Source organism: Anomaloglossus baeobatrachus, chromosome 2, assembly GCF_048569485.1.
Source record: "Anomaloglossus baeobatrachus isolate aAnoBae1 chromosome 2, aAnoBae1.hap1, whole genome shotgun sequence".
NCBI lineage: Eukaryota > Metazoa > Chordata > Amphibia > Anura > Aromobatidae > Anomaloglossus > Anomaloglossus baeobatrachus.
This window is the reverse complement of record NC_134354.1, coordinates 94,573,454-94,596,638: the sequence shown is the minus strand read 5'-3', so window position 1 is coordinate 94,596,638 and position 23,185 is coordinate 94,573,454. Positions and strand designations below refer to the sequence as shown.

Genomic DNA, 23,185 nt, shown 5'->3' with positions numbered 1-23,185 from the left:
ATTTTGCCGGTCCGGGTCCCGCTCAACACTACTTCTGACCAATTCTGCTCACATGGTACAGATGGGCCTTATAGACCACCACAGCTGCCGATTACACGTTTACCATATGGCATATCCATATTATATATACTGTATATGTGTGATACTGTCTCCATGGTTTGCCAGGGACCGATACTGCTCCATTGCATGCCATGTGACAGAATATGCTTCTTCTACAACCTAGATCTTCACTTGCTGAGGTCCACAAGAAATGTGGATTGTGCTGTATTTACAAAAAAAAACATTCCCATGTGGTGGACCAAAAATATGCATGGATTCCCCGGCATACTGGGAGCGCTTCATATCTGCTGATTTACTACAGATTTTTAACCTTTTCCAAACTGAAGGAAGAAATCTATGACAAATACGAGGCAATATTCACATGCAACGTACTTATTATCTTGTTTTGTATAAAACCACCCCTGTGCGAACATGACAATACCAAAGGTCTTAATGTACATTGTATTCCCATCTCCAAGATCTCCAAGATCCTATCCCAATATGCAGTAGGTGTAATAATAATAATATAAGCAAATACCTAAATTAGTATGGATCTGATTAGCTATGTAGCTTACCTCATGTTTAGGGCATTGCAGGACCTTAAGGGTACTTTACACGGTGCGACATCGCTAGCATTTGCTGGCAATGTCGAGCTTGATAGCAACCCGTCCCCGTCGTACGGCCCGATATGTGATGATCGCTGCCGTAGCGAACATTATCGCTACGACAGCTTCACACGCACTTACCTGCTCTGTGACCGGCGATCCGCCTCCTTTCTAAGGGGGGCGGTTCGTTCAGCGTCACAGCAACGTCATAGCAGCATCACTGAACCGCCGCCCAATAGAAAAGGAGGGGGGAGGAGATGAGCGGCCGGGACATGCCGCCCACCTCCTTCCTTCCTCCTTTTTCTGGTGGACGGAGGTAAGGAGATGTTTGTCATTCCAGCGGCGTCACACATAGCGATGTGTGCTGCCGCAGGAACGACAAACAACATCGTACCTGCAGCAGCACCGATATTATGGAAATGAACAACGTGTCAACAAGCAACGATTTTGCACGTTTTTGTGATCGTTGATCGTCGCTCCTTGGTGTCACACGCTGTGATGTCGCTACCGGCGACGGATGTGCGTCACTAACGTGACCCCGATGATATATCAACACCGATGTCGCAGCGTGTAAAGTACCCCTAAGTATCCATGGTTACGACCATGCATATAGTCACAGTTAGTAAGTTAGCTGCTTGTGGTCATAACCATGGATACCTAAGCTGCAATGCCCTGCACATGAGGTAAGATACATAATGAACCAGGAGAACTAATCTACATTTCTAATTGGAGGTATTTGTATAATATTATTATTATATTATTATTATGCTTAATACATAATGGGATAGGATTTGGAGATGGGAATAACCCTTTAAAACCAAAGCATCAGTGGATTTCATGGCATGGGAGGAGAATTAGAAATAAAAGCTTTCTTTATTATTAATCTCTTTATATTCTTGTCTTTTCTAGTTCAGATGGAAAATACTGCACTAAAATGGAGGTTGTGACCTGCGCCTTAAAATCTTATATAGTTGATAAGAGATGACATTTTTTTAGGCTGATCTACAAGGTGGATGTCACATTCACCTTCCTGAATGTAGAGGACCAGTAGCAGCTTTTGGACTGAGTCTCTCATAGGGTTCTCTACATTTAAATGCGTTTTGTTTCTCTTGGCACTGAAGTAGTTAAGTATCAGTTTTTCTCTTGTAGCCTTCCAAGCAGCTCTTGGCTGAGCGTTTTCAGCTGCAGTTACTTTGTAGTCATGCCCTTGAGGGTTAAATAGTGGTGTATCCCAGCAATCCCTGCTGAACATACAAAGTCTTTTTGTGCCCTGGCTGCCTTGGAGGAAGGTTCTGCAGTTGACGTTCTGTGCTCAGACAATATCCTTTTGTTTGTCTTTACTTCCCTGGTGTGGTGTTAGTGCAGTGGTGAGGTCTAGTGAACCTCACCTGCCCCTCACTAGTCAGGGCTACTATAGGGTCTTCTGAGGGTCTTAGGTTCCTGTTAAGCGACAGTTGCGGAGATTGTATAGTAACTGGCTAGGAGAGGAGGGACAGCTTCAGCTGAGGTTAAGAGGTGCCCCACCAACCCCTCTGACTAGTTCCAGGGCCTCCGTTGGTTTTTGTGTTCCCTGTACCACCCTTTTCTTGTGTTTTTTGTTGTGCATCAGATGCACGTAGGTCTGAATGCACCTCACCACGCTTCCTACACCTGGCAAGCGTGACAGTGGACCACAACAACTGGAATTTAATGATAATCTCCTCCTGATAAAACAGTAATTTTATTGAAACAGCCTAGTAAGTGGCACATCACTGGAATCAGGGTCACTCCCCCTACATCATGCTGCTGTCATATTACATTACAAAAACCTGCTGACAGTTTTCCTATAAATAAATGTACACAACTTTACCTTCTATTCCAACATCTGCTCCCCATGTGCCATGTTCAGAATATTTGTAGGTCATAAAATTCACCTCAAACTAAAAATACTTTTTGCAACACAGCAAAACCCATCCTAAGATCTGTAGGTGTCAAGAAGAGGAAATGTTGTGAGTAAGATGTCGGCTCTTGAAATCCCGTCACTGCGAGCCAAGACGAGTGTTTTTTGTTGTGAGTGAGAATTCTGATGATATGAAATATGGATACAAGTATACAAGTGCTGTATATAAGCAAACCCATTAATAGTGCTCCAAATGTTAGGAGACTACAAGTCCCAGCATATCATGGCATTTCTTCAGATGAGAGCCATTGTATGTACATGCGAGAAATAATATGATTCACATTGAGATTTTTTTCGGGGCATCAATCAGATGGATGGTTACCTGCTGCCGTCTGCATGTATCCTGCGAGCGTACATAGCCGTCTTTCACACAAGCCGCTGGGAAGAAACAAGGTGACGATGGCGAGCAGACAGCTCATAACCAGGAGAGCACAACCTCCGCAGCAGAGCACAGCGCTTGTCTGGAATGACAAAGACAGAGACGTGATTTCATTATTAACGCTCATTAATGCAATGGATATATAGTCACAGATTTCCCCATCATGTTAGGACAATACACTCCTGCATAATCCTGTCCATTACCTGCCAGCGGAGTTGTAACGTCACCGCTCATCTTCAATGTGGATCTGAGCAGTGGGGTTTAACGCCTTTACAAATTCTGACTTTCCCAGTTTCTTTAATCAGTCAATAATGGAAACTGATACTTTGCAGATTATTAAAGGGGATCTGTCAGCAGGTTTTTGCTATGTAAGCTGAAGACAGCATGCTGTATGGGTTAAAACATAGAATTCAGGGATACCTGTCTTGTCACAGTCCAATCTGTTGTTTAGTTGCTACGTTTGTTTAAGCAGCAGGACATCATTCCTAGGACTACAATGTCACGCGCATGGTAGTCTGGCACACCCTCTCCTTTAATTAACACCTCACTGTTGCCTTGCTGCTGGCTGTTGGGTTCTCATAAAATTGGCCATTTTTGTGTGCGAAGTATCTCAATTTTTGAATGTTTTTTCACAGCAGTATTGCATGTCTATATTCCTATATTCATTGTTCCACATATCTTGGGCATCACGGTGGCTCAGTGGTTAGCACTACAGTCTTACAACGCTGGGGTCCTGAGTTTAAATCTCACCAAGGATACTATCTGTAAGGAGTTTGTATGTTCTGCCCGAGTTTGCGTGGTTTTCCTCCCACACTCCAAATGCATACAGATAGGATTCTAGATTATGAGCCCCAATGGGGACAGTGTTCCTGAGGTATGTAAAGCGCTGTGGAATTAATAGTGCTATATAAATGAATACATTTTATATATCTTAGCACTATAGAGTGCAGCTTTCTTCTTTTTGTTAGTATGTTTCACGTTCCGTCAGCACCTGTTCACATTACAAAGTTAGGATGTGCCGTCTGTTTATTAGAACACTGATAGTGAGACACTTGATGAAAAAAAAAAATGCTGAAAAACATGGATGAAATGAGCCTTAGGCCCCTTTCACACGTCAGTGATTCTGGGACGTTTGTGCTTTTTTTTAAACGTACCAGAATCACTGACATACGCAGACCCATTATAATGAATGTGTCTGCTCACACATCAGTGATTTTTCACTGCACGTGTCTCCGTGCGGCGTACCCGTGTGTGCGTGATTGACGCACGGAGACATGTCCATTTTTTTCTGGCATCACTGATGTCCCACGGACCACGCAGTGGTGTGGTCCGTGAAACACGTGCCAGAAAAAAACATGCATTTAAAATAATAAACATTTTTACTCACCCGGCTTCAGCCGCGCTCTCTGCAGCCCGTTCTCCCTGCTGCTTCTAATCCGGCTGATTACTGTCGCGCATATTAATGATGCACGACACAGCCGACCCGGAAGCAGCTGCTGCAGGGGTCAGCGCCGGCCGGATGCTGCACCGCGGGAGGATTCAGCACCATGGAGAGCGGGAGCGCGCACAGGTGAGTTGATTTCTAAGTGCAATCACGGGCCACGGAGAACGGAGCCCGGATTGCACTTAGACAACCCACGTGTGCCATGATTCACGGCACACGCAGGGACATGTGCGTGTTTTACACGCCAGTGAAAAAGTCTGTGTTTTTCACTGATGTGTGTGAAACGGGCCTAACTCACCCGGCTTCAGCCGCGCTCTCTGCAGCCCGTGCAGCCTGCTGCTTCTAAGCCGGCTCATTACTGTCGCGCATATTAATGATGCACGACACAGCCGACCCGGAAGCAGCTGCTGCGGGGGTCAGCGCCGGCCGGATGCTGCACCGCGGGAGCGATCAGGACCATGGAGAGCGGGAGCGCGCGACAGGTAACTTAATCTCTAAGTGCAATCACGGGCCACGGAGAACGGAGCCCGGATTGCACTTAGACAACCCACGTGTGCTGAGATTCACGGCACACGCAGGGACATGTGCGTGTTTTACACGCCACTGAAAAACGTCTGTGTTTTTCACTGACGTGTGAAACGGGCCTTAGGCCCCCTTCACACTTTCCGTGAAAAACACGCACGTGTGTTACGGGCCGTTTTTTCGGGTCCGTATCCCGTTTTTGTGTCCGTTTTTATGGTCCGTGTGGCATCTGTGTGAATTGCGTATGCTAGCCGGTGTTTTGTGTGCAGAACGTCCGTGTGTGCGTGTGGAATTAACGTGTATGTGTACGTGGAATGTCCGTGTGTGTGATGCACAATGTCGTTTATAAATGTTGGCTGACAGCCGACAGAGTTGCCGCGATGAGAATGAACTCGGGTGAACTTCACCCGACTTCATCCTCATACCACGGCTCTGTCTGTGTCGTGTACTGATTAGCGGTCACCGGTGAAGGATTCACCGGTGACCGCTAATCCCCGAGTGACTGAAGTTTCCCCCCCTCTCTCATACTCACCGATCCCCGATCACCGCGCGGCGCTGACGGGATTCACACTGCTGCGGCGGCTTTTACTATTTTTGAAAAAAGCCGGCCGCTCATTAAACAATCTCGTATTGCCTACTTTCCTGCTTTTCGGCGCCTATGATTGGTTGCAGTGAGACACGCCCCCACACTGAGTGACAGCTGTCTCACTGCACCCAATCACAGCAGCCGGTGGGCGTGTCTATACTGTGCAGTAAAATAAATAATTTAAAAAAAACGGCATGCGGTCCCCTGCCAATTTCAATACCAGCCAGATAAAGCCATACGGCTGAAGGCTGGTATTCTCAGGATGGGGAGCCCCACGTTATGGGGAGCCCCCCACCCTAACAATATCAGTCAACAGCCGCCCAGAATTGCCGCATACATTAGATGCGACAGTTCTGGGACTGTACCCGGCTCTTCCCGATTTGCCCTGGTGCTTTGGCAAATCGGGTAATAAGGAGTTAATGGCAGCCCATAGCTGCCACTAAATCCTAGATTAATCATGTCAGGCGTCTCCCCGAGATTCCTTTCATGATTAATCTGTAAATTACAGTAAATAAACACACACACCCGAAAAAATCCTTTATTAGAAATAAAAAACACAAACACATTCCCTCATCACCAATTTAATCAGCCCGAAAAAGCCCTCCATGTCCGGCGGAATCCAGGATGGTCCAGCGTCGCATCCACTGGATCCAGTGACAGCGGGTAACCTCAGTGACAGCTCAGCTGATCGCGCGGCACTCTTCATTGCTGCGTGGAGCTGACAGGAGCGGCTGTGTCTGCTGCAGCTCCTGTCACCTCCATGCAGCACAGCTGGATGCGACGCTGGACCATCCTGGATTCCGCCGGACATGGAGGGCTTTTTCGGGCTGATTAAATTGGTGATGAGGGAATGTTTGTGTTTTTTATTTCTAATAAAGGATTTTTCGGGTGTGGTGTTTATTTACTGTAATTTACAGATTAATCATGAAAGGAATCTCGGGGAGACGCCTGACATGATTAATCTAGGATTTAGTGGCAGCTATGGGCTGCCATTAACTCCTTATTACCCCGATTTGCCAAAGCACCAGGGCAAATCGGGAAGAGCCGGGTACAGTCCCAGAACTGTCGCATCTAATGTATGCGGCAATTCTGGGCGGCTGCTGACTGATATTGTTAGGGTGGGGGGCTCCCCATAACGTGGAGCTCCCCATCCTGAGAATACCAGCCTTCAGCCGTATGGCTTTATCTGGCTGGTATTGAAATTGGGGGGGACCGCACGCCGTTTTTTTTTAATTATTTATTTATTTTTATTTTACTGCACAGTATAGACACGCCCCACCGGCTGCTGTGATTGGGTGCAGTGAGACAGCTGTCACTCAGCGTGGGGGCGTGTCTCACTGCAACCAATCATAGGCGCCGGTGGGCGGGAAAGCAGGGATTACGAGATTGTTTAATGAGCGGCCGGTTTTTTTCAAAATAGTAAAAGCCGCCGCAGCAGTGTGAATGCCGTGCAGTGCCGCGCCGGTGATCAGGGAACGGTAAGTATGAGAGAGGGGGGGGAAACTGACCGACAGACTGTGAGAGAGGGACAGACAGACAGAGACCGACAGAGAGACAGAGAGACCGACCGACGGACCTTAGGGAGATTGACCGACATACACAGAAATAGAAAGAATGGCCGACATCACTAGAAATAATAACAACAACGAACACGGACTATAGGTAGATGCATACGTGTTTACTAACGTGTGTGCACATACCCATAGACTTTCATTGTGTCCACGTGTCCGTGCAAAACGCAAACACATACGGATCACGGACACGCACACACGGACATAATGAAATAACGCACGTGTGACCACAATCAGAGATTAACATTGGTGCATGTTTGTTCGTGTCTCCGGTATATACGGAAACGGAAAAAACACGCACGTGTTTCACGGACGTGTGAAGGGGGGCCTTAAGCTGCATAAAAATGTCAATGAAGATTGACTTTGCCGGTTTACGCACAATCCAAATTACTTTAAAACCTCATAGAACAACTGCACAGAATATTCTCTTTCTATATTTCTAAGATAAAAAGTTATGAACCAGTAATAAAATTAGTAATTAAAAAAAAAAAGATGAAAAAATGTATTGTAGTAGCAACTGTTCCAGGAGTATCTGCACACAGTAAAATAAATGTATAATTAAACAATCACCAATGCCCTATTATATACAGTGGAACCTTGGATTACGAGCATAATTGGTTCCAGGATTGCGCTCTTAAACCAAGTTACTCTTATATCAAAGCGAATTTTCTCATAGGAAAAAATTGATATGCAGACAATTTGTTACACAACCGAAAAATATTTACAGTATTTATACAAACTTATTACAGTAATACAATATAATGTCCTGTATTCATATAAAATTATTACAGTACACTAATACAAAATGCTGTACAGTAAAAGCATATAAAACAAATTAAACTGCACGTTATCTTAGAATAGAATTGTGGTGTGCGAGAGGTACAGTAAAGAGAGAAAAAATGATGTATAAATATGACAACCTTTATTCTAGTACAATACAAAAAACATACCCCAAAACTATTCTCCCCAAAATAAGGGCAGAACTAAGGCTGCTTTCACACTTGCGTTGGACGGCTTCCGTTGCTATCCGCAGCTGTCACGCTGTACTCTAAGGCTAAGTTCACACTTCAGTTGTTTTCAATCCGTCAGGTCCGTCAGCAACGGATCAGTTGTTTTTTAGATGTCAACTGATGCAACTGATGTGTTTTTCACAGGATTCCTTTCACAGGAATCCTGTGAAAAAACTGATCCGTTGCGTCCGTTACATCCGCTGTGCATCCGTTTTTTGACGGATCAGTCATGATCAGTTTGTGTTTGGGACAGCCCAGTGGGCGTGCCAAACATGCTGGGCATGCTCAGTAGAGCATGGCGGAATCCAGCGCTGGATTCCGTCGTAAGACGGATTACGACGGAATCCAGCACCATAGACATACATTGCAAGTGTGGCGGATGGCGACGGATTCCTGCGCGGCGCGTTAATTTTGACGGCCCGAAAAACGTTACATTCTGCGTTGCTCCCCGCTCGGCGGTCAGTCAAAAACGACGGACCGCGACGCAGCGGATGCAACGCAGGGTCATCAGTCGCAATCCGTCACTAATAGAAGTCTATGGGGAAATACTGGATTCCTGCAAAATATTTTGCAGGATTCCGTAATTCCTCAAGGCTACGGATTGTGACTGATGCAAAACAACTGAAGTGTGAACTTAGCCTAAGATGTACAATAGCAGTACAGCGCAGTAATGTGGAACTGAGAGGATTCCTGAAACTATCTGAGAAGGTAGTTAGCTGGTAAACCACTAGGGGGCGTAAAAGTGGAGGAAACGTATGAGCAGGGAATTCCCTAGCAGAGGTAATACTAGTCAAGCTCACCAGATGGCAGTAGAATCGTCAGAAAGCCGTGTCACAACATGAGGTCTTGTAAGTACACAAGGGCAAAGTCTAAACATAGTCAGAGGGAAGCAAACAGTCAGTAGCCGAGAAATCAGAACTCAGAAGCGAGGGAGAATGGGAAGACAAGAACAGAATCCAGGTAAACAGATAAGGAACGAACAGGGAGACAGCGGGAGAGACACTGATGGAAACAGACAACAGAGGAGGTTAACAGGTCAGGTGAACACGGAGGTCAGGAGGGGGCAGGGCAGACAACAGGTCACTCAAGAGCAGAACACAGCAGAGCCAGAAGTATCACTGGCAAAGTCCAAGAGAAACAGTGCCCTAATAAAGCAGCCTGACCTCCAGAACGAGGCAGAAAGGATTAACCCCTAACGTGACCTGCATCAGAAGGGAAACTAAAAAAAAGGCTCAGCTCCAGCTGAGCCAGGAGTCAATCATGACAGCAGCCTTGAGGAATTACGGTAACCGTTGCAGGAATCCGTTATATTCCTCATAGACTTCTATTAACTACGGATAGCAACGAATGGTCTTGCATTGCATCCATCCCGCGGCGCATCAGTTGTTTTAACGCTGACCGCGAGTGATCGTCGGGCGGATGGAATGCTGCATGTAGTATTTTTCTGTGCTTGGCGGAGTGTCAAAAAAACGCAGCCTGCAGGAATCCGTTGGCGTCCGTTGTTTTCATAATGGACGCCTATGGTGGCGGATTCCGTTAGAATGCGTCATTTGACGGATTCCGTTAACGCAACCGTCTTTACACAACTGCGCATGCCCAGATGTGTAAAGTCTAGGAAAAAAAAACTATAGCAGATTGCGTTATTTTGTACGATCTGCAGCATCCATTGTGCCACTATGTGCAACGCATCCGTCACACAACGCAATGCTACGGATCCCGTCCAACGCAAGTGTGAAAGTAGCCTAAGCCAAATGTGGGGTAGGAATACTGCACAGGCAATTATATTACAGTACAAGCAATGTGCTGCACTGGTTAGCAGAAATAAAGTATAATACTGTATCCACAAATGCAAATTGATAGACATGCTATATAGTATATACTGCACTGTACAATGGTATACTGAGTACAGTACATATGTATAGAAAGTTACCTCCAGAGCGGGTCAGAGCGCGGTGAAAGGACAGAACCGGAAGTGTGCACGGTGAGAATTTGCTCTTATTGTAAAGCATTGCTCTTAAAGGGGACCTGTCACCAGAATTTTCGCTATTAATCTAAAAGAATCCCCTTCTGCAGCTCATGGGCTGCATTCTATAAATGTTCATCTTGCTACTGGCCCCCCTTTCAGACCTAAATAACAACTTTATAAAATATTACTTTTTGCTATGGTAATGAGGTTTGCTGGCCCCGTGGGTGGGCTGTATTTCATCTGTTATACCCCCTTCTGCTGCTGTTTGCCATCCCCCAGTGTTCATTTGCATAGATGAGGCCGCCGCCCACATCTTCCGCAGTGCTCCGGAAGTCTCGCGCATGCGCAGTGGCACTATTGCGGGACTCAGCATGGTTTTCAAATTGCGAGCGCCGGTGATGTTATTGCGCAGGTGAGAGATTATGGGCGGTGCTGTGAATGTCATCACCAGCAACATCCAAGTACCTGCCCATAATCTCGCTCCTGCGCAATAACATCACCGGCGCTCGCATTTTGAAAACAGTGCTCAGTCCCGCGATAGTGCCACTGTGCATGCGCGAGACTTCAGGAGCACTGCGGAACATGAGGGCGGCGGCCTCATCTATGTAAATGAACACTGGGGGACAGCGAACAGCGGCAGGAGGGGGGATAACTGACGAAATATAGCCCGCCCATGGGGCCAGCAAACCTCATTACCATAGCAAAAGGTAATATTTTATAAAGTTATTTAGGTCTAAAAGGGGGCCAGTAGCAAGATGAATCTTTATAGAATGCAGCACATGAGCTGCAGAAGGGGATTCTTTTAGTTTAATAGCGAGGCAAGTTACAAATTTTTAGAAAGCTTTGCTTGTTTTGCAAAACGCTCTCAAACCAAGTTACTCTTAATCCAAGGTTCCACTGTAGTGTGGAATATACACGTCGTACCCTGTCGACGTTTTCCATATTTCTAAAAAACAACAATTGTGTAGGATAGAAGTTGTTTTTTTACTGTATTTTAACACAGCGATGCGCCCATAGCACAGGTCCAATCTATATACAATATAAATAGGACCAAAATAAAATAGAAAGCACAAGAAGCAGTGACACAGATTGCCTGCCTGCTACCTCCGAGATTAGCAGCTGCTCCATCCTTTCCATTTAAACAAGAAAACCAAGGAACAGAAAATGTGATGATATCAGGATGATACCAAATTGGCTTCCTCATAGAGCTCGGCCAGCAGGAAGCCTGGAAAATGACTAAACAACTTGACCTGCAGCGTTCAGCGGCAGATAATCCTGACGGGAAGGACACCAAATGTCTTCTGCCAGGTGGGAATCGGGAGAAGCGTATAACTGATTGTCTAACAATCCTCACGGTCTGGATTATAAAACACAGTAATCTGCATAGGAAATGAATAGGGTGAATTCAAATAAATCAGAGACCGGATGAAATGTGAACGGTTTGGGTAAATGAGCAAATTTACAGATTTCCGGACCTATAGAAATGAGACAACAAAGCACTTTCTTGTATGTCAATCTCCTAATGTATTTTCTCTATTTATCACATTGCTGCAGACAGTAAAGGCCGATATTCAGCCAAATCAATGTTAATAGGAAAAATCATTCCCCTTCACTGCCCTGCACTCAGAAATCAACCAATATCACTAATCACGTTTTTCATACGGACCAAAAAAAAAATGAATTAATTGTCAGCAGCTATGTAAACAGGGATGTACTGCTGACAAAAAGTGCAAACACGTTACAAAGTGGTCCCATTGGGAATCTTTCCTGACTAGTCCTAGTTTCTGTAACGCGAGGTAAATTGTGACATGCACTCGTGTGAACGAAGTGAGACCTTCCTGAGTGCTATTTAATTATGGGTCTTGGTCCGGACGGACGGGGGTGTTCGTGGCATACCTCTCTTCTTTTCTATTTCTCTCCCCTCCTTCTTCACTCTTTCCTTCTCTCCTTTAAGTGATTCCTGCCTCTAATGCTATGGAATATGGAGTATTATTATTATTATTGAGTGCACCTTGATGCTACTCTCTCTACTTTGTATGTCAATGATCAATGATTGGAATTGCTTATGTTATGAAAATCAATAAAAAATGTTAAATTTAAAAAAAAAAAAAAAGTGCAAACAGAATAGAACTAATCATTATGGTGTATAAATGGGACAGCGTATTTAGAGGAGCAGAGAACCGGTAACAACGCTCTCGTATTGCACTGTAACATGGCAGTGATCACCCGACAATGAGCAAAACGCTTGGATACTTCAAGAGATCAATTTATTTCTGCTAGCCAAAGAAAATCATCATTATTGGCAGCACAGTAATTGAGCACTGATCAATTTGTTGTCACAGACTTCACCGAATGTCATGGCGCATTGGACTCTATTCACATTTTAGATTCTGACACCCTACCCGATGTTTTCTCTGGTGTCTGGGATCAAGACAGGCAGATTCGGGCGTTGACCTGCTGTGTGCTGATTCTTAGGCAGGTTACCAAGAGTTAATCTCTGATAGTCTGCTTGCTCCTTCAATCACATGTTGTAGGGAGGCCTATCACATCTGCTCCACTTCTATTTATACTGTTGGAATCCTTCTACCCATGCCAGCTATAGTTTTTTCTATGTTGGTCTGTGAGGTGTGGTGTCCTAGACTCGCTGGTGTAAGTTGTGCTTAGTTGTGGTTTTTGCTTGGTGAAGTTGTGGAGTTTACCCCTGTTGTTTTGTGGCTTCATCCCTGCTCTTGTTTTCCTCCTGAATCTCTTATTGTCTTATCCTGTGTGTGTGCGTGCTGTGTGAGAGAGTTTAGGTTGTATCATTGTCTGTGGTTTCAAAACACCCTTATCCGTTCCTGCCTGGGGGAGGGGGATTTAGATCAGGACTGGTCAGGAGCAGGGCCACAAAGGAGACTCAGGCATCTTCACCATTAGGAGTATCCTTGAGGATAGAGATAGCAGTGGGTCCCTTAACTTGAGTGACAGCTTAGCAACCTCGGGTCCCTGCTATCCCAAAGTCACTGTGATACTTGTCTGTAATTAACGGCGCTTATTAATGAGTCAAAAAACGGCTCATTTACGTGTGTCATTACACCGAGGAGCAAGGATCCTTTTAAATGGGCAGAAAAATTGCCCAAATTCATGGTGATTGCTGCATGTAAAACAAGCACTGATTAACTTCCTATATTGTTGATCAGTGCATGCAGAAATCATCATGAATTTACAAACTGTATGGGATGGACAATTGGGATGATTGTACTTTCCCATACAGTTCCCACCACATCCCCGATTACATGAGAGCATGTGCTGCTGACAATCATTTTCACACCCACATAAATTGTCATTTTTCTAGGTATGCCTACACGTTTCCATGAATGTTCATTCGGTTGATCAACGGACCTTGTAAAAAAAAAAAGCTTTTGTTTATTACAATCTAAAGGCCACTTTACACGCAACAACATTGCTAACGAGATGTCGCTGGGGTCACAGAATTCGTAACGCACATCCAGCCTCGTTAGCGACGTCATTGCGTGTGACACGTACGAGCGACCGCTAACGATCAAAAATACTCACCACATCGTTGATCGTTGACACGTTCATTTTCAAAATGTCATTGATCTTCTGGGACGCAGGTTGTTCGTCGTTCCTGAGACAGCAAACATCACTACGTGTGACACCCCGGGAACGACGAACAACACCGTACCTGCGTCCTCTGGCAACAAGGTGGGCGTGACCTTCTTGCGGCTGCTCTCCGCCCCTCCGCTTGTATTGGTTGCCTGCTGTGTGACGCCGCACGAACCGCTCCCTTAAAAAAGAGGTTGTTCGCCGGCCACAGCGACGTCGTTAGGAAGGTAAGTTCGTGTGACGCGCACTACCGATATTGTTCGCCACGGGCAGCGATTTGCCCATGACGCACAAACGACGGGGGCGGGTGCGATCGCTCGCGACATCGCTAGCGATGTCGCAGCGTATAAAGCGGCCTTTACTCTTAAAACTGAGTGGAAATGAGAAAGCGCAAGATGCTGGAAAGTAGTGGACGTTGGTTGGGCATGTGAATAGGGTGCTGGGAGTAAAGAAAAGGGGAAAGGCGGTCAAAAAGCCACTAAGGGTCTGTTCACATTCTGGTTGGGAGTCCCATTTATGTGATCAGACAAGAAACAGAGAAATGGGTTTCACGCCATCTCATGGATTTCTGGCTTCTTCATGGTGTTGGTTTTTAGAATGGATGAAAGTGCAGCATGAGGAACCTGTTCTTCCATTCTAACAACCTGACACCGAAGAAAAACCAGAGGGACCCAATATTAATGAGTGGGGCCCCCCCTACAGAAAAAAAAACAACTCCGAAAAGAGTCGGGAAGGATTTTTTTTCCACTAATGTGGAGCTTCCTGTATGACCCATGGGATTTTTTGTCTTCTTTTGGATCAACATGTTAGGCTATGGGTTGAACTCTATCGACGTAAAGGGGTGTTCCCATAAGCAAAGTTAATCTTAAACAACAAATTTTGGAATAATAATAATTTCCACAATTGGATGTGTTTAAAAAAATGTTCCTGTGCTGAGATAATCTTATATATGTGTCCCTGCTGTGTACTGTGTAATGGCCGTGTCTGACCGTACAGGAACATGGTCTGATCATACCACATCTCCTGGGCAGGGGAGGACACAAAAGGGAGCATACAGATAGCACAGCACAGGATCACAGCTGATTTTTTTTTGAGGTAAAGCATTTTCCTGCCTGTTTTTTTAAAAAAATATTTTACCTCATAGAAAGAATAACATGCAATCCCAAACTGTAATGTCTGTATACTTTATTACTTCCTCCCCAGCCCAGGAGATGTGGTATGATCAGACAATGTCCCTGTATGGTCAGACACGGCCATTACACAGTACATACAACGACACATATATAAGATTATCTCAGCACAGGAACACCTTTTTTAAACATCCAATCATATAAATTATTATTATTCTAAGATCTATTGATTAAAATCAACTTTAAAATGAATGTTGTTCACGGGAAAACCCCTTTAAGTCTACGTTAAATCTTAAATCCTATGAAACATATGAACATAACCCGAGCAGTGGTCTGAGATGCTAGATACAGAAATATGGCAGCAATTTTTTTGATCCACAAGAATTTTGCCACAGGTGAAGGAACATCTAGATCTTTCATCATTACTAAGTATTATTAGCCACCATCTTTATTTTTTATTTACTTTCTTGGGGGGGGGGGGAGTAAAAAAATTAACAGCCAAGCAAAAATGAATGACCAATAAATGATAAATGGAACAGTTTGCCAGTGCACGAGCCACTCTTAGGCCCCTTTTACACGTCAGTGATTCCGGTACGTATGACGCCGTTTTATACGTACTGGAATCATGGACATACGCAGACCCATTAAAATCAAAGAGTCTGCGCACACATCCGTGATTTCTCACGTACCGCGTGGCGCACATGCATGTCCATGTGTTCTGCACGGAGACAAGTGTGTTCTTTTCTGGCAGCACTGATGTCACACGGACCACACAGTGGTGTGACATCAGTGTGACATGTAAGGGAGAAAACACGTGTCTGTGTAATAAAATTAATTTTTCATACTCACCTGTCTCCAGCATTGCTGTCTTCGGCGCTGCTGTCACTTGCTTTAGGGCCCGCACACTATGCTCATGCATATTCACTGCAGCGTGAACCTGGAAGCAAGTGTGACCGCAGCACCGGAGGTTCCTGATCTCCGTGTGCTATCACTGCTAGTAAACGGAGAACATATGTGTGACAAAATCACAGCACACGGAGTGCCATACGTACCTTCAACAAATCCCTGAAAAACGTGTGTTTTCCACGGACATGTGAAAGAGGCCATGAGCTGTTTCCTGTTCTTACAAATGGAGATAGAGCTTGGGACCTATCTGTTTACATCCTAAATCCAGAGTTTTTCCTTGTTCCTACCACACCTTCCATAGCTTTAAAGGCCTTGTTACATGCAGCGATATCGCTAGCGAGCGTACTCGCCCCCGTCAGTTGTGCGTCACCGGCAAATTGCTGCCCGTGGCGCACAACATCGCTTGGACCCCTCACACGGACTTACCTGCCTAGCGATGTCACTGTTGCCAGCAAACCGCCTCCTTTCTAAGGGGGCGGTTAGTGCGGCGTCACAGCAGCGTCACTAAGCGGCCACCCAATAGAAGCGAAGGGGCGGAGATGAGCGGGCATAACATCCCACCCACCTCCTTCCTTCCGCATTGGCGGCGGCCACAGGTAAGCTGTAGTTCATCGCTCCCGTGGTGTCACACATAGTGATGTGTGCTGCCTCGGGAATGATGAACAACCTGCGTCCTCAACGATCAACGATTTTTTGAAAATGAATGACGTGTCAATGATCAACGATAAGGTGAGTATTTTTAATCGTTAACGGCCGTTCGTTGGTGTCACATGCAACGACATCGCTAACGATGCCGGATGTGCGTCACGGAATCCGTGACCCCGGCGATATATCGTTATACGTCATTGCGTGTAACGGGGCCTTTAGACAATGACAATACACTGATCTGCTTTAAAACTGTAGAATGAGAACCAAGCAAGAATACTCTACAGACAGGGCACGTACCCATCAAGGTACAATGACCATGGGTTGACAAACTAGACCTTGCACCGTTAATATAGAACTATAGCAACATTGGGGATGTAATTCCAAATGGAAATGATATAAAAGAGAAAAAAAAGGTAATATCCATAACAAAGAATGAAAAAAACCCACAAAATATATAACATTTTTATATAGTCCTAGAAAAGCAGCATCCCCTTATTTTAGAGCCATTTACAATGACTAGTATATAAAAACGCAGAATATAATGAATACAGTGTCCCTGAAATTAAAGGTGAGGCCATGACTCTGACCTCGTGCCGGCAGGTATCTGGGACTAGCCTGGGACGATTACGGCCATAACTCATTTTTTATAACGACTTTATGATATCGTATGCTAGCGACATGTGAAGCCCAGATAGGGAGTCCCATCAGAACAATGAAGCGGTGCTATATACGACAGGGGAGGATATCGATCACATCCCCTTCACCACACAAATAATACCTTTCAGACAGAAGTGGGGAATTTCCATAGAGCTGCCTAACTTTACAGGGACAATAACGGAGGGCACTTCCACTGAAATATGACTTTAATATCAACAGGGATGAAATTGGTAAAGTACGGCTGCAGCTTTCATTGATTTTCTTTTAATTTATTGTCTTGTGAGGGTAAAAGTGAAGGTCACAGCTTCGTTAATATGTAAATAGTAGACACCAATATGTGCCACATGATAGCAATGATTCCCGAACTCATAAAAAAGGGCGGCCGTTTACATGGGTGAACTGCCAAAATAACATTCCACCTTACACTGTATTTCAACTTTATTAATTGTAGCTATATGTAAGGAAATCTAAAACATCAACTTTTTTATTTGTTACTTTTTGTTGTTCCTGCTGCTTATATGGCACCACCACATTCCACAGTGCGGTACAGACTGTAAAGAAGTATTGATGTGAGTGAAAATCTATTTCATCATCACAAACACATATTTATAGGAGACATTTTAATCTTTCAGTATATATTTAGAGTGTGGAAGAAACCTACAAAAACATGGGGAATAACATTAAGGGGTACTTTGCACGCTGCAACATCGCTAGCCGATGTTTGCGATGCCGAGCGCGATAGTCCCCGCCCACGTCGCACATGGGATATCTTGTGATAGCTGCCGTAGTGAACATTATCGCTAAGGCAGCTTCACACGCACATATCTGCTCTGCGACGTCGCTCTGGCCGGAGACCCGCCTCCTTCCTAAGGGGGCGGGTCGTGCGACATCACAGCGGCGTCACACGGTAGGCGGCCAATAGAAGCGGAGGGGAGGAGATGAGCGGGGCGTAAACATCCCGCCCACTTCCTTCCTTCCGCATTGCCGGTGGAGGCAGGTAAGGAGATGTTCGTCGCTCCTGCGGCTTCATACACAGCGATGTGTGCTGCCGCAGGAACGAGGAACAACATCGTATCTCCTATTGGTGCGACATTATGAAAATGTCTGACTCTACACAGATCACCGATGTATGACGCTTTTGCGAATGTTTATCGGCGCATCTAGGCTTTACACGTTGCGACGTCATTACTGGCGCCAGATGGGCGGCACTTTCGATTTGACCCCGACGATATCGCAGTAACGATGTCACAGCGTGCAAAGTACCCCTAACTCCATGCCAATCGGATTTGTATATGATCAAGGACTCGTAAAGGGAATCTGTCAACAGGTTTTTGCTATGTAATTTGACAGTAGCATGCTGAAGAGCGAGAGACTCTGATTCAGCGATGTATCACTTAGTTTACTGGGTCTGACAGTAGTGAGAGAATCACAGTTTTCTCTGCTGCAGAGCTCAGAATGCTGAGCCCTGTATGACCTTGCTCACACCCAATGATTGGCAGCTTTCTTTGTACATTGTGTGCTGTCTGGAAGTTGCCAATCAGTGTTGGGAGCGTGGTAGGACCAGGAGGCACAAGTGTCACGCTGTACAAAAGGCTGGTAAGACGTAGTATCGTATTCCCCACTAGGTGGCAGCAGAGCAGTGAAGGAGAGTCAAAGTAACACTGTAACAGAAAGGAGACTGAAGTACAGCAGAGTAACTTCAGCAGGCAGTTCACAGGTGAACCACCAGGGGGAAATAGAGTAGTCAAGCAGTCAGGGTCAAGCCGGGAAGTCAAGTCACGGCAGAGGGAAGAACAAGGTCAAGTCAGGAAACAGAACCTAGGTCGGATGCCGGGAGATCAGGTATACAGAGGGAAACACAAAGGGCACAGGGAACAGAAGACAAGACTGGAGGGTGAGAAGACACAAACACGGTAAGGAGGATGAACCAGGAAGGGTAAACATCTGACAGGAGCGGGAAGTCAGGGACTGGGAGAGACGGACGAATGGGAGAGGGCACAGGTCAGGGCACGGTAACAAGGAGTCAGATCAAACAGGAAATCTCACCAGAGCCAGTCACAGGCTGCAGAGCAAAATAATAACCAGCACAGGAATGCAAGTGCAGCGACCAGATTAGTGTCTCCTGAAACCAGAACAAGGCTGATGGGAGTAAACTCCGGACATGACCAGGCCATGTCTGGGAAACTCTGGAGTGGGGAATACCGGTACTGGATCATGACAACAAGGTCCAAGGTTTTTTCCTGATGAAGAAGCCGGTGTAGGCTTTGAAACGCGTAGAAATAAAACACAACTGATAATAACTCTCGTGATCGTGGACTCATCATCCTTATACCAGAGCGCAATGCAAAAAACATCCAGATATCATTCATCACTCTCATCCTCCTTGCCTTTGGATCTGCAGCAGCCTCTCATTTTATGTGCATTACTATTCCCACCAGGTGAGCACACCTATTATTTCTTCTATCCTCCATACCACCGGATAAGACCCTATGCGCTTTTTTCCCCCATCACATTCTCCTAAGGATATGAGGGGTTAGAGGTAAAATACGCACCTACACCCCACTGGTAATGTGACCATGTCCATAAAAAAGGTCCTTATTCTTGCCAGACTGGAGAAATGTAGATGCTATATGGGGAGAGCCAGAGGGAATCTGTACATTGGTGCCATTGAATAAGGCCAAGTTCACACTACTGTATTTTCAGTGCCGTCCATGAAAAAACTCAGTACTCAGTCCAATATTATTCAATTAGACTGCTCAAATGTGCATTATTTTTTACAAAGTGAAAGTGCATGTGAAAAAAATAGCGTATAGCGATACAGATGGCTCTACTACCCTATGGGGATCTCCATAGGCACATAAATAGTTTCATATATCAAAGAAAAAGGAAAAGTGCCAGCAACAATGTGATCACCATTGAAATACTTTACTGTACAAATATACAATGACAAATAACATGAGCCGACAAACAGGCTAAAAACATTTAAAAAGCCAAAATATAGCACTACTAGTTTTTCCGAATGATGGATGAGGCTCAACTATTCAAGCCTATGGGAGAGCAAAAAATGTGGATGCCATATAGATCAAGCATATAGAATCTGATTTTTACAGATATATTTCAATTCTTTAAGAAAGGAAACACGATTTGGGCTTGTAAATTTTAATAATTCCTTATTTATAAAAAACGAATGCCATACGGATGGAAAATGAATGACAACTAAGATCAAATCTTCCTTTTTTTCAGGTTGAAACTCGGATGATTATTTTTTAATTTACGCTTGTGTGAATTTAGGATGATTTTTTTTTTTGCTTGTGTGAACTTAGCCTAAAGAGATTTAGCATGTATATGATTGGGATGGATAATGTGAGAGCGCAGGGGTTAAGTGTAAAGGGGGCTTTACACGCTGCGACATTGCTAGCGACAGCACCCGCCCCCGTCGTTCGTGTGACATTTGGTGATCGCTGCCGTAGCGAACATTATCGCTACGGCAGCGTCACATGCACATTCCTGTTCAGCGACGTTGCTGTGACCGCCGAACAATCCCTCCTTCAAGGGGAAGGTGCGTTCGGCGTCATAGCGACGTCACTGCGGCGTCACTAAGCGTCCGCCCAATAGCAGAGGAGGGGTGGAGATGAGCGTCCGGAATATCCCGCCCACCTCCTTCCTTCCTCATTGCCGGTGGACGCAGGTAAGACATGTTCGTCGGTCCTGCGGTTTCACACATAGCGATGTGTGATGCCGCAGGAACGACGAACAACCAGTGGCATGCACCACCAATGATATAATGAAAAGGAGCGACGTGTCAACGATCAACGATTTTTGACGTTTTTGCGATCGTTGATTGTCGCTCCTTGGTGTCACACGCTGCGATGTCGCTAACGACGCTGGATGTGCGTCACTAATGACGTGACCCCGACGATATATCGTTAGCGATGTCTCAGCGTGTAACGCACCCTTAAGCCTGCTTTACACGTTGCAATTTCGCATACGATATCGTATGCGATTTGCAACGCCCCCATGGTATGTGTGGCACGTTCAATTTGTTGAACGTGCCGCACAAACGATTAACCCCCGTCACACATACTTACCCGTCCATACGACCTCACTGTGGGCGGCGAACGTCCACTTCCTGGAGTGGGAGGGACGTTCGGCGTCACATCGACGTCACACGGCAGCCGGCCAATAGAAGCGGAGGGGCGGAGCTAAGCGGGACGTAAACATCCCGCCCACCTCCTTCCTTCCGCATTGTGGGCCGGGAGCCGCAGGACGTAGGTAAGATCTGTTCATCGTTCCCGGGGTGTCACACACTGCGATGTGTGCTACCCCGGGTACGATGAACAATCTGACGTGCAATTCTAGAGAAAGGTACGATGTGTATGCGATGAACGTTTTACCGTTCAATCGCAATCGCACGTACCTGTCACACACTACAATGTACCTTACAATGCCGGATGTGCGTCACTTACGACGTGACCCCGCCGACACATTGTAAGATACATTGCAGCATGTAAAGCGGGCTTAAAGTATAAGGAGTCATTTATATACAGTCCTTCCTAAAACACGCTCCCATTTTTGCTGCGTCCTGGTGCTCGCGCGTCACCCTGTGAATTGCTCATCCAAGTTGACAACTCTGTTTATGGTTTTATTTCCAAATGGACATTAGACTTTATGAGAACTATCTGAAGATACTTGATAATAGAAGCCTGGCAACATGCAAAGTGTTATTTCCAGTGCTAGAAGGATGCGGCACAGAATTGTGATGTATGTGATGATGTGTCCGAAAACTGCTGCATGAGAAAGTGCCCGAGTCACATTGCCGGCATCTCTCGAGTGGGAGCATCATCACATTGTGAATGCACTATGATTGAGCACAGATGGCTCAGAGAGACGTGCAAACGGCATATAATCACCACCTGGCTGGCAAGAGACGATTTCTACAGGGATGTCGGACTTAGTTAAAAATGCAAGTCTTCCAGGCTCTGTCTGGGTTTACGATCCAGTTCCGTGTCACCAAGGCAACCATGGAACCCAACCTAATATTAACCTCTCTCCATCTTCTTTATCATTGACCAGGTGATAAATCAGTCCTCTGCAATGGAAATCAAGTATTTATCCCACATATTGATCGATAACCCCTTCCTCTTGACCTTAAAGGGAACCAATCATCAGGATTTTCGTGTATAAGCTGCAGCCAGTGCAGTACTGGCACTATCAGGCACAGTGTGTACATACCATCAGGGGGCAGCTCGGGTGTTTAGTCAGTGAAATACAACTTTATAAAGTTTGAAATTTCGTGCACTTTTTGATTGACGTGTGCACCTCTGCAGATAATGTCCGGGCGGGTTATGCAGGAGTTCCCCGCCCCCCCACCAGCCTGTTCCTCCCTCTCTTCTGATGTCCGGGCGGGTTATGCACGTGTTCCCCGCCCCCCCACGCTGCCTGTTCCTCCCTCCCTCCGGCTGTATGTAAATATCTAATCTTCAGAAACATGGCGCCGGAGTGGGCCTCTGCGCACAGCGCTTATCTCCGGCGCCATGTTTCTGAAGCCCCCGCATTACACAACTTGGTGTCTGAGAGGGCGGCGCCACAGCGATGTCACACCGGCTGGTGTGTTGGCCCGGTGTCCTGGGGCGGCACGATACAGGAGCAGCAGGTAATCGCGTCCTCCGATCAGCTGTTCTGCAGTCCTGTTGTGATCGCGCTCGCTCCTGCGGTCACAACGGGATCTGAAGGAGCGAGGGCGCATGCGCCGCCCTCTAACACCAAGCTGTGTGATGCGGGCTTCAGAAACATGGCGCCGGAGATAAGCGCTGTGCGCAGAGGCCCACTCCGGCGCTATGTTTCTGAAGATTAGATATTTACATACAGCCAGAGGGAGGGAGGAACAGGCGGCGCGGGGGGGCGGGGAACACGTGCATAACCCGCCCGGACATCAGGAGAGAGGGAGGAACAGGCTGGTGGGGGGGCGGGGAACTCCTGCATAACCCGCCCGGACATTAACAGAGAGGTGCACACGTCAATCAAAAAGTGCACGAAATTTCAAACTTTATAAAGATGAATTTCACTGCCTAAACACCCGAGCTGCCCCCTGATGGTATGTACACACTGTGCATGATAGTGCCAGTACTGCACTGACTGCAGCTTATACACGAAAATCCTGATGATTGGTTCCCTTTA

General features: G+C 45.9%; 1 protein-coding gene across 1 annotated transcript in view; it reads right to left on the bottom strand.

Moving 5' to 3' along the window:
* LOC142283643 (LHFPL tetraspan subfamily member 7 protein-like) overlaps positions 1 to 23,185 on the bottom strand; it is a 332,350-nt gene that overhangs the window by 159,393 nt on the left and 149,772 nt on the right. The window contains exon 2 of the mRNA XM_075333139.1: positions 2,906 to 3,044. Coding sequence (XP_075189254.1) covers positions 2,906 to 3,044 — 139 coding nt within the window. The remainder of the gene's footprint in view (positions 1 to 2,905; positions 3,045 to 23,185) is intronic.